We start from the raw sequence: 14,038 nt of genomic DNA, 5'->3' as shown, positions 1-14,038 counted from the left end.
AGAAGATACTATATATATATATATATATTTTGTTATATAAACTCAAGTATACATTTAGGTTATTTCCAATGGAGGTGCCTTTGGGTGCTAGGTGCTCTTGGATATTCTTTATCAATGATGTCTTTACTTAAAGGCATGACCTTACTTGTCCTTAACTAATATATTTTTGTTTTTAGTGAAGGTAAAAGGATATATAAGGATGTTTGTATGGTTGAAGATAAAATTATAAAATTTAAAGAATTTGTAAGAATATAATGTGACAACTCAAAAACACTTAGAAATGTCCTTAACATTTAAGATAGCCTTATACTCGTGCAGTCGTACCACTTAGACAACAGAATTTAAGTAGATGGAAATTGGAAAACATGAGAACAGGACAAAGCCATTTTAAGCAACTGTGCAATCTAACTACTATTCTACCAAAATCCAAGTGGATCACATCTTTTCATATAAAACCTTGACTAACTTTTATATTCTTAATATTTTCCTTCTACTTTCTCCATAAATCTACTACTCTATTTAATCTAGGAATATTGGGTAGAACATGGGCTACGGGACACCACAGGTCCAATATCCACGTCACCTCCTTAATTTTTTTTTTTTATCTTATATATATAAACTAGATTATTTCTCGCGTAATACATGAGTTAAACATTTTAAATTGTCGTTATGACTTATATAATATAATTAATATAAATAAAACAAATTGAAATTTGCTGATACTATTATTTTAAAAAAAAAATTTGTATCAAGAGTTATTAATAGGATATATATGTTACTTGTATCTTTTGTGACGGTATAAAGTTAAATATAGATATTACCTATTAAAATTTTTAATATTAGATATACTTAATGACATGCTAAGTTTTTATACTCTATATAACAATTTCATAAACATAGATAAAATATGTTGAAAAATGGTGATTTGCCATTTTTACAAACTTTTATATTTTTTATTATTCTAGGCACCGGATACATATACAGTAGGTAATATCTTTTATCTAAATATCATATAATACTAATGATGTAAAACTAAATACTTATAACCAATATTTATTGCATTATATAATAAAAATCTGACATAAACTCATAATTTGATAAAATGTATAAAACAAAAAAAAATTGTATAATGTAAAGAAAAATCGAAAAAGTGATTTTAAAAAGTATATTATAAAACTTAAATTTTTTTTCATAATTATATCATTAAAATAGTTACTTTCTATAATTATAATGTAAGAATTACTTTCCATAATTAATAATCATATTTAAATTTATTAAATAAAAATTAAATCTATAAAAGTTTAAAAGGGTATATGACATCATCTTTTGATTTAATGATTATTATTAAAACTTAAAATTAATCTAAAGGTCTAAACTTCTGCATTTTAAAATTATTTTATATATATATATATTTAGTGATATAATTAAGCTAAAACTAAGTTAAAACTTAAAAAATCATATCTTTATCTTTATATGTATATATAGTGTTTTACCGGTAAACTAGCTATAGTTTGTTTATACTAATAAATAGCTAGTATAATTAAGAGCAAAAGAAACAGGTTGTAAAACTTATATTGTGATCATAGAATCACAGTCAAAGCTACCTTATTGAATAAGAATCGAAAAGTAAAAGAATCAATAGTTTATAAACACATTATAATACAATCTAATAGATACATATATGATATATGTGTATTTTTATAATATATCAATTCTTTTGTTTTATAAGTGATATTTAATGCAAAAAAGGTCTATGATCTTGATGATAATCATTATTTTCAAAGGATGAGTCAAGGGTTATGAACATGAAGCCCTATCTTATTTCAAAAGATATCCTCATAATCCTCGATCCTTTTTCTTTCTTATACTCAACTTTTAAGTCATTTATATTTAGTATACAATCTTCGCAACGGAAATATGTCATAGCTTCGTGTGATTAAAATGTTGATTATTAGAAATTTAAAATGAGTGCAAGAATCATACGAGTATTTTCTTTTAATCTGTCTTATACAATATGATCAAGTTTGATTGTCAATACACGGAGTGAGGGCACAACACCTCTCTTATATTATCGCCAAAACATACATTAGTGAAAATTGAACATGAACTTAATTCAAATCAAAATAAAATGACAAAAATACTTATTAGTTGTTTGAACAAAATTACTTATTAGTTATTTACCTTTTTTTTTTTTTTGAAATGTGAATTTCACTGAAAACTTAGAAATGCGTTGTCTTGATTCGACAGCGAGAGGTCTAGCATACGTTGTCTTAATCGAATCCGCGCTAAAGATTTCCCTCGAAGTAGAAATGCCTATTTCAAAATTCCAAAGGGAAAAACCCCCATACTAATTCGCCCGAAGGCACGACGATTAATAAGGGTAAACCCTGCCCCATCAGACTTGAACCTGGGTAAACCCAAGCCAAACATTCATAAAAGGACTTCCTTATGTCCTCCCCAAAACTTAAACTCAAGATCTCATGAATGGGGAATGATCTTTCAATCATTGAGTCATTCCCCATTGTCAGTGATATTTCAATTTTAAATTCATGTCCAATGTCAACATGTTAAAGACTTAGAAATTTATGTTTATAACAAGTTATTGCTACCGCAGAGTATCATCAAATTAGATTAAACAAAACGTAAACATCTTCTCTTACTATTTATAAAACTTGAGTTTATGGGGGTCGATTTAGAGCATGATAGGGGAGTGGCAAGCATTATGGAATTTTGGAATACTAAAATCAAGGAAAAGAGGTTGACTCATTTGAATGTAATTAGTAGTCTATGTTGTTCCCAAGGCCATTTTGCCATGTGAAGTGCAATCAAAAAGTGGTAAAGGCTCTTGAAAGTGTCATGTTGGAACTTCTAATAAATTAGATTTCTTATCCCCACTCATATCTTTTTATATTAATTAATTTTTCAAGTAATGCAATAATTTTCCTCAGCTGCAAAAACATTTGTCTACGTGTTTTTCTTTTAACAAACTTTTATCAAGTGATATTAGGAACATGTTAACATTAATTTTATTTAACAAAAGAAGTTATGTATCAAACAGTAAGTTTAATGGATAGATAAATATAAGAGTTAATATAATAATAGCGTACAATTATATAATTTAAAGGGTAAAAATTCAAACATGATATCATCATATAGCCAAACCTCTTTCGGATCTACACGAAACAAACAACTAAATCAAAGCCGTTTCCCGGTATTGTTTACTTTCAATTTTTGTCATCCCAAAATCCAATGGGTAAAATCTTATCCTAGTTTGTTTTACTTTCATAAAAACTTTACCCCCATCTCTGTATACGGAGTATCATTTAAGTATGTTGATAGGTTTTGAAAATTTTATATATTCGTCCTCCACTGTAAAGTTTTAACACCTTTGGTCCCTTCATATGACGGACGTTAATTTTGTCCGTTAAGTGATGTCACATGCTTTGCACGCAATTAATGCCATCTAGGTCTTTTCGTTTTTTAAGTATAAACAATAGGGATGACTTCTGTAAATAACATTTCTTTTGTAAATAGCTCCTCTTTCCTTCTCTACCCGGCCATTTCTATCTCACTCTTCTTTCCCAAAACTAAAAAAACCAAATCATAAATTTCGACAAAGTACTCACAACTACCAAATGTTCTTTTAAGTTGCCAATCTTTTGTATGTTACGACACGTATTTATGATTTAGTTATTTGCCATAGAATAATTCATTATTAGGTTCTAGCTTTTTTTTTGCCAACAGAGGTTAGTCTAACTGATCAGAGGTATTTCGGGTTTTACCCAAGGTCTTGAGTTCGATCATTAGGGATGACAAAATCTTGGGGTTTTTTTCTCTGAATACTTGTAACGGCTCATGGTCAACATCTCGTTGTCAATGGTACGTGCAAGGCTTCATCATTATAAGGCGAGGTTTCCCCGATGTCGTATACCGACTGAATCTTCGAAAAAAAATATAAAAATTAGGTTCTAGCTTTTTGTTGTGTCGTTTTTCCATAATATATTGATGCGCATTTTCTTCATGTTTTTTTTAGTCGTTGCAGTTAAAGTCATAGGATAAATATAGGAATGATTATATTTCTCATATTCGAATTCATAAACTTTTTTAGTTAATGAATAACTTTAATACTATCATTAAGCGAAAGGCCTTAATTTGATGTTTTGAATTCCAATAATTGCATGTTAAGTTTTATTCTATCATTAACCAAATCCCATGGATCAATCATACAGTTCATGCATTCCAATCATGAGTTCATATAGTCTCTCTCTAAATCCAACATTACTTCATCATGACAACCTCTGGAGACATTATACGTTCCACTCATTTCTATTTGATCATTCCTTCATTGAACCAATATTATAATTATCTTTTACCTGAAGATCTGCACAAAAATACGTTTTAAAGCTTTTATAATTAAAGTTAATATTGATAAATTTATTTCATGTATAGTATAATTTGCCCTTTTGTTATCTACCAAAGATACTTTTTATACATTATAATGATTGATATTAAGCAAGAACTGATCATGCGTTCTAAATAATTAAGTGATTTTTTGTTCTACTATTAGGAGAATCTTTCATGATACTACTTATGTACGTATAAGGTTCTATTATCACGATTTTGAAAATGATGTGAAATGGGTAGAAATCACCCGCGATATATGAGTGCATACAAGTATAAGCTTTTTGTACACGCTTATTAGTGTGAAAATTTTTATTTGCAGTTTAAGATGTGAAACTTTTAAATTTGTTTGCGTTTATTGATGTAGATACTTTGTACAAATTTATAAATGCGAACGATTCAACAAAAATTTATATATCAAAGTTATATAGAATAAAATGTGTAGAAATGATTAAACTGTTAAATTAAACGAGAGCAAGTAACCGCGCATTGCGCCGGTGAGATGATGTGGTGATAGGTCATAGGAAGTGATAGATCATAGAGTGTGATAGCCAAATGTCTTAGCCGTACGGAATCCGCCCTTAGATTTAAAAATTTATCGAAAGTATATCGAATGACATCTCTAATGAAAGAGCATGAAATTTTAAGAACACCATACAATTTTTATGATTTATCGATATACGGTTTTTGAGATAAAAGATTTTGAATGAATTGGAGGAATAAATGATTTATGGAGGAGAGAGGAAAAAATGATTGGTTAAGATTTAAGTAGAGAAAAAGGGTAATATATTATTTTAGGTAAATATAGAATTGATTGAGAGATATTCTGAAATGTACTTAAAATCAATTAAGGTGCATTTTGGGATATATGAAAATCAATTAAGGTGCCTTTCTTATAAAATCTTGTAAATATTACGTACTTCTCTCCCTCCCGCCTCCTTTATAAGTAGTCTTTCCTTTGAAGCAAATCTCATCAAACCTTCACTTCCTTTTCATACATATCTCTTTCTCTCTCTCTCTCGATATACACATATATACGTACACATTTCCCTCAATTAATTACAAGGGCTAGAATAATGTCAAACTCCAAATCTTCAACTAAGCTTAAATCCATTGAAACCAACAACCCTCATCATATCGAAATGGGATTCACCATACTTCAAAGGAACACTTCCATTCCTCAATCCACCGAAAGAAGAGGTCGTAAAAAGGAGGCCGAGCCAGGGCGGTTCCTTGGCGTCAGAAGAAGGCCGTGGGGACGATACGCCGCGGAAATAAGAGACCCCACAACCAAAGAAAGACATTGGCTTGGAACATTTGACACTGCCCAAGAAGCTGCTCTTGCTTATGATAGAGCTGCCCTTTCCATGAAAGGCACCCAAGCAAGAACCAACTTTATCTATGCTACTGATCATGATAATTTTAATAATAATACTAATTTCCACTCTTTAATCTCCCCTCTTGATGTACAAACCTTTTTCCAGCCTACACAACTCTTCAATAATGCACCTCCTCCTCCAGCAACTAACAACCCTAAGCAGCAATCCATTATTAATCCTAATTATAATGCCCTCTCTCAAACCCCTAACCAATCAGGCCTTGACACTTGTCATGACCAGTCTGCCACTGACTTTACGATTAATGAAGTAGTTGACAACTCTGGTTATATTGGCTGCATTGTGCCTGATGATTACTTAAATCCTAGAAGAAATGACCATATTAATTATGCAAGTAGTGATCAAGATAATATTAATATAGAAACAAGCCAAGTGTTTTCATTTAATGAAGATGAGCATCAGGAGCTATACGGTGACTACATGTTGGGTGGTAGTAGTGAAAGTTCATCATGGGAGACGATGAACGGATACGATTTGTCAGCAATCGTTAATTACCCGACGCCATCTTTGATGGACGACGTCGGTTTATATGATCCGAATTCGAGCTATGAGTTTATGGCTGGCGGGGCTAGTAGCAACGTGACTAATTGTCCAACTAGTACTACTAGCTGCGGCTCCTATAATGACATAGTTGGTATTGGATATTCCCTTTAAACTAATTGTGGTTATTTGAGTTTTTGTGTGCTGAGTACGTACGTTTATTTTGTTAATTACATGTTCAATTCTACCTTAAATTTAATGGAATATATATATATACTTATATGTTGATGTAAACTAACGTTGATCAGTAGTTTTTAATCAATCTATAAATTAAGTTTTGTACTCTATTAATTAATTAAGAATATATGTATGGTAGAACTTGAATAGTATAATATATATATATTTGATTCACGTACATATTTTACTATATGCATGTACATGTATATTTATATTTATATATATGTGCCAGTGTACAAAACGTACCAGGATGGTCCATGCATATGTTAATGGTTTTAAATGATCGAGAGGATGTTTGTCTTTTCCAGCTAGTAATGAAATCTGGTAAAAAAGAAAATGAGTATATACTTGATCATGCATGATCGATCAACATATATATAGGTCACACTTTTACTCAATTATGGTTTTAGCTAGCCCAATATATTTATTTATTTCACCCGTTAAGAAAGTCAACAAGTTATGGAATCTGGATATAATCTAGCTCAGCTCAGCTCGTTATATATATAGTTAAAACTTAAACAAGTTTATTGGAGTGGTTAGTCCCTATGAGTTACTTAAATTAAATTATGGTAGTGATCGATCATGTGCATGATGTTTTACAATTACTTAAACTTATCATATTTTTATAAATAATAACTTAAATAATATATACGTATTTCTCTGTTCCAATAAAACTATATATACTCAATGTTATTAATTTTTTTCGTTTCCAATTTTCTTTTGAAATCTTAATCTTTTTATCCGTAGTGAATTGAAAACTCTGGTAGAAGTTTCCTACATTCATATCAGAAACTAGGATATACTTCTAAATAGTACAGTATTTAACAGTTCAATATCACTCATCACTAATACAGAATAACCAAGAAATTAAAGAAATACTAGTAAAAAAAAAAGCCCCGATTCGATTTGCTATGTAAGTAGGTGATGATAACAAGTTTTGAAATCAAAAATCAAAAGGACCGTTAATGATTAAAGATATCAAGAACATGCATGATATATATGATCATTGAGAACAAATTAAAATTGAAGTCAAGACTCAAGACCGATCAATATGATTTGTGTTATTATAATATATATATATTAAAAACAAAGTCTCGAAAATCGTGTAAAGATTAGTATATTTTTTATTTTTTTTAATTTTTACCACATAAGTTTTAATCTTTATATTTTTAACACTAAACAATAATATTTTTTAGTAACTTTTTGTTCTATTTATTTTCACCACAAAACTTTCAATCATTACACTTTAAGCACTAAACTATAATAATTTTTTTAGTAATAGTATATTTTTTATTCTTTTTACTTTCACCACGGAAGTTTTAATCTTTACACTTTTAGCACTAAACTATAATATTTTTTAGTAAACTTTTTATTTTTTTTTATTTTCAACACAAAACTTTCAATCTTTACACTTTTAGCACTAAACTATAATATTTTTTAGTAAACTTTGTATTCTTTTTATTTTCACCACAATATTTTAACTCTTTACACTTTTAGCACTAAACTTTCATAGGTATTAATTTTCTTTTATTTTAAGGTATGAGAAATCGTGTATAAAATAGTATACTTTTTATTTTATTTTTTTATTTTCACCACAATAGTTTCACTATTTACACTTTTAGAACAAAAAACTTTTATAATTCTTAGTAAACTTTTTAATCTTTTTATTTTCATCACAATATCTTAACTCTTTACACTTTTAACACTAAATTTTTCTACTTTTTGATAATATTTTATTTTAACTACAACATTTTAACCTCTTACACTTTAACAACAAAGTTTTTAACACATATATTAAAAAGAATACGGGAAAACTTGTAAAGAATAATAAACTTTCTATTCATTTTATTATCACCACAACATTTTAACCCCTTATACTTTTAGCACTAAATTTTTATACTTTTTGATTTTCTTTTATTTTCACCACAACATTTAAGTCTCTTACACTTTTAGCACTAAACTTTTACGCGAACGACTTTCACTTTCACACAAAACTTTTACCGTTCATTTTTTAACTGACAAATGTCAGTTTTTAATAACTTGAATAATACATGTTTTCTTCAAAAAGTTTATGGCACATTATCTCTTGAAATGTATTTTTTATTAAATCGTTAATAAATGTAATGTCTATCCCGTTGATATTAAACATGCATCCAGATCATTGTGTCTAAACCCCCTACAAAGGCCCATTTTGGAACGCAATGCTTATCCCATATCCATGTGGCTATGGGAATGGGCCTTTATGTGCATGACCTGATATTTGGGCCTGAAGCTTTTCTAGGATCGGGCTTTGGACCAGTTCAAATCTTTCAGATCGATTAGATATTCATATTCCTATTATCTGGACTTCTGGACTAAATTTAAATTGTATTCGATTAAATTTTTGGTTATTTGTAGTAGTAAAACCATTGAGATCGATCTACAATATCATCCCGCTTAACTAATCTGAAGTCCGACTTCACCGGCATACAACTGAAGATTAGGCTATGCTTTCGGAAGGAATTGTGATCGATGTGACCATACAAACTTGTCTTTTTCAAAATTAAGACTAAGCACCGACGCTCCCTAATATATATGGAGACAGAGGTATCGAGATAAATACCTTATAGGCTTATATACACAAAAATATAATTGACTACTTTGTCTAGCTCAGACTTTCGGGCCCATAATTCCAAGGTCTTGCGATACAATAATTAAACAGGCTCCTAAGTCCTAAGTCTCGTAAAGTTAAATCTTATACTAAACGTAATTTCGTAAAATAAAATTTATAATTTTATAATGAAATAAGCGATCAAGTAAGCTGACCCTAACAAACCCGTAATTGACTTGTTCAAAGGTAGGCATTTAGGCAACTTTCTAACAACCTAGCTAATAGCAGTCCAAGCAAAATAGCAGCCACTTATACATCTTCAACACTCACTCCAACAAAATACCAGTCTACAACAACAATATCAAATTATCAATAACGACGACATTATCATCAACAACGACATAAACATTGACTTTTTTTTCTTTTCTTTTTTTTAAATTTCTTCAGCCGTTTTTTCATATATATTTGGGTTTGTGACCATTAAATAAGCCCACTTTTCATGGTTTATTTTGTGACTTAAGTTTATTATGCGATTTTAGCCAGCCAATAAGCTCGTTCATATTTTATGGATTGTTTTCCAGGATTTTCTACATGATTGGAACCTTTTGCACCAACTAGGCATGCGGATCATCAACTCAACAAGATGTTGTCTCTAGTTTCAACTTATTCTTTATCTTTTGTTTAGTTTTGTCTAGGCCATCAATTCTTATCATGTTTGAGGTATTCGATAACATTTGTGTGTCACAATATAATTAAAACATTAATTTCCATTTATTTTAAACGGTTAAGACAATGTCACGTACTCTGTATCCATCGTCCCAATGGCGGTATGCATCAACGGGCTTAACTCATACAGACGAAGCCCCTTGCTTACTTAACTCCACCTTCCAAAAACGTTGATAACATAACTAAAAACAAATGAAAGTTACACAACTTCAAAATCATTGTTTACAAATGAGTTATATATATTAGTAGCTTAATAACTTTGGATACCAAATATTAACATCCTCTAGATAGTGGGTCAAGAAAATTTGATTAAAGATTTTTTTAAAATTTCTATATTCTTTCTTTTATAACGACGCAACTAGAGACAAACCAACAAAATAAGAAACATATGCCCTCAAACAAAGACCAAGACACTGCTCTATGTCAAAAAAAGAAAGAAGTAGAAGACCCAATCGCAACCACTAGATTCAAAACACAAAGATTGAGCCAAATGTCAATAATGTGACGATTCCATATCCATTTTGCATACTGATTACAACTTGATGCAAACAAAATATATGGAGCAATATTAGTATAACTGTCAAACCAATAGGACGTTATGAGAAAGAGCTAAAATAATTACGCTTTATTTTTATTAATTAGTAGTTGATTATTTATTTATATTTTGATTAATTAGTAGTTGATCTAATTTTTAATTTGACATATTCTAATTGGTCAAATTGAATGCATTTTAGTTTGAACGTCAGATAATTCCAACTACAAAAAATTACACTCAGCAAAACACATACAGAGGAGTTGTAACGAGCTAATTTAACATTTCATATCTACAATCGCGTGGAGGTGGATCCCATAACACCATTATATATTTCATTGATTTCTTTATGTTTGATTAAATTTTGAATAGTTTTATGGATTACATATGTTGATTCGAAGAGTTGTGTAAAATGTTAGGTTGTTGATATGTTATTCTCTAAGATCTTGAAAGCTCTACCTAACTATTTCTAGGGCTGTAAATGAACCGAACGAACACGAACAATACCTTGTTCATGTCCGTTCGTTTAACTTAACGAACGGTTCACGAACAGATAAACAAACAAAATGACTTGTTCATGTTCGTTCGTTTGTGTTCATGAACGACTGTTCACAAACACAAACGAACGAACAACTAATGAACGAACACAAACGAACGAAATATTTATAAATTATGTATTTTTATTTAAACTTTTTCTTAAATAGTTAGATATTAATAATAATATATATTATATAAAGCAAATATTTACATTCGTAAATGAACATAACGAACAAATGTTCACAAACATAAACAAACTATTGTTCACGAACGACGGTTCATGAACATAAACGAACGAACGTTGATGAACAGATTATTGAATGTTCACGAACGTAAATGAACGAACGAGAGCTTTGTTCATGTTCGTTCATTTAACTAAACGAATGAACACGAACGAACTTCCTGCCGAACGGTTCATGAACTGTTCGTGAACTGTTCAGTTCGTTTAAAGCCCTAACTATTTCTGACCCGCTTTTCCATATATCCACTTATATTTAAGGAAACAGCAAGTATAAATAATACTCCGTAGTTTTATAAGCTTTCGAGCCCTTCTTCTTAGAACATAGTTACTTGAACTTGAGCGGTGGTTCTTTAATTGATACTCCTTGTAGTGTAGAGAAAAATTTAGAATTATTATGTAGAAACTTTGTTTTATTTTAATAGACTGATTTCTTTAGAAAATGAAAAAATACTCAACATTTATTGTATATAACGAAAGGAAAGCTGCGAATCATGTTAATCATATCGAGTACTATGTGTTGTGCATCCGATCTAAAATCATGGATATACAGTTTCTTGAACTTTTTGGACATATACAGTATTAATTTGGAGGGAATTTTTGAAACAAGGGTTGGACAAGTATTTTATTTTTTTCAAAGCTATCCATAGAAGTGACTTGCCAAATGATAAAAGTAAAAACAGTGCTCACTCTCGACTGTCGCCGTTCTACCTATATGGTAAAAATGGATCTTATGTCTTTGCATGATATGAGAATTGAATCCTTAACCTCTAATTCTACCTCTAATTCTAAAGGTCAAAATATTTACCACTGATTTAAACCACGCTGCTTTGACCTGCCAAATGATTAAAAACCAAAATTACACTTCCGGACATCTATATGCCACCTGTTAACTAGATCAAGTCATAAAACCAGAAATACCAGCTGGTCCTTGATATTTTCATATAAAAAATCCGAAACTCTGGACTTATTTTAAAGTTTAATAAATATAAGTATGGAGTAATTATATATGGCTGTTAGGTATCTAAACTTAAATGTCGGACACTCACATATTAATTTTTTAAACCATAGAGATCATGGGGCCAGACATTTATTCATTAAACAATAAATAATAAAATATTAGGATGTGATCAGGGATTCCACACCTAAACTTATATGTCGGACAACCTTATATTCCCCTTTCTCATATATTATATACACGAACATGTATCAATTTACATGTACGTGTATCTTATTCGTCTCAAAATAAATGTGATATACGGTAATACAATATCAACAGTTAAGATGTGGCATTTATTTTTAATATTTTTTGTATTTGGTTAAGACTAGACAAAAAATTAGCTAACTAGCATAATATGAATATTTATTGCCGATGATCAAAAAGAGTATATGTTTGTTCACAAACGACATATATATGTGGGTGTTATAGCTATATCTAGCTTGTACCTACCACAAATATGGACTACGTTCAATTAATCTATCGGTTCTGTATATACATGTCTTAAATAATAAACGAGTTTTTTGTTCATATACACTCTGTAGGGCAACCTGGTTGAGGTACGTTTTCTTAAAAACCACGAATGGCGTGCATTCTCAAATATAAAATTTTCATGTATGGAACATAAAACCAATAAGGAAGAATGCAATTGGAATCTTTCATATATGAAATGTGTGGGGTATGTTTTGGAATCTTTGGAGTCCACTCTCTAGAATTCTCCTTGAAATTTGAACAAGATTCAAATCTCATTGGAAAACAACATGTATATATGTGTACTTCTTTTGTCAAAAAAGATTAAAGAATTTGGGCTTCTTCATTATAATATACTCTTTTATGTACATAAAAGACAACCCAGAGATGCTGGAAGGAAAAAGTTGGGAAAATGAGGACATATATATATCTGTGAAGGAAAATTTTAATATGGTCAACTCATTGTAGTGTGTTTGAACTTTTTTTATTTATAAGTTAGTTGGTTTCGAAATTTTAAAATATAAGTTAGGTAATTTTACTTGTAATTGATATGAGACTGTGTAATATAATAAAAGCAAATAAGTAGGTTCCTTTATCTTTATTAATGTCTGTATACAAATGATAGATGTCGATATTAGTTTATACTAGCCAACATAGTGTCCGTACAATATACCAGGGTTAGTTAAAAAAAATTCCCGTTGACAGTGTGCAACAATTTATGATGACTACTATTTCTACATGTATATAGTTAGCTAGTTGGGAAAATGATATGATTTGTTATATTTATGACTTATAAAACGAATTCGGTAAAAAAAACATAAATTATTATGTTGACAACTCGTCATACAAATTGATACTTTCAATCTCGACTCAATTAAGTATTAAATTAAGTTTTAAATCAAACTACTCCTATAAACTCGAAAGTTTGAAGCTTGACTCGCTAGTATAGTTTTTATATGAACTATATAATATTGAAGGATAAAACTGTAAATAAACACAACCTCGATTAAACTCACGAGCTTTTTGGAGTAGGCTATATTGAAGCTCGATCTAGACTCGAAAGTCTACTCGAGTAGCTCGAGCTCAGCTCGACTAAGACCGAGTCAACTTTGAATAAATTGCGAGTCAGTTTCAGGTAGCTCGCGAACTGTCTCGTCTCGTTTACATCCCTAGATCGAAACCAATGAGATACAAAGTTATTGGTTAATTAGTTTAATTAGATGACTCTGGTTGTTTTAATTTGGTATATAACTAGTTGTCTTTGTATTAGGCTAGAATCCTTAATTCATAGATAGAATAAGATACTCGAAACCAATGAGATGTGAAGGCCGTCTTGAGGTATTAATTGATTTAAACGAGTTTTTGAATGGTAGCTAAACATATATGACACTACAAAGAAAAATCTACATCCAATTTTCATTAATTCTTCGGC

At 30.0% G+C, this 14,038-nt stretch overlaps 1 protein-coding gene across 1 annotated transcript; it reads left to right on the top strand.

The window, feature by feature from the left end:
- The first annotated feature begins 5,477 nt into the window (after nt 1-5,477).
- LOC122596842 (ethylene-responsive transcription factor ERF086) lies at nt 5,478-6,452 on the top strand. Its single transcript, XM_043769494.1, has one exon. The coding sequence runs from the start codon at nt 5,478-5,480 to the stop codon at nt 6,450-6,452; it is 975 nt and encodes a 324-aa protein (XP_043625429.1).
- Nucleotides 6,453-14,038: the final 7,586 nt, after the last annotated feature.

Source organism: Erigeron canadensis, chromosome 1, assembly GCF_010389155.1.
Source record: "Erigeron canadensis isolate Cc75 chromosome 1, C_canadensis_v1, whole genome shotgun sequence".
NCBI lineage: Eukaryota > Viridiplantae > Streptophyta > Magnoliopsida > Asterales > Asteraceae > Erigeron > Erigeron canadensis.
The sequence above is the reverse complement of the archived record's forward strand: the minus strand, read 5'-3'. Positions and strand labels throughout refer to the sequence as shown.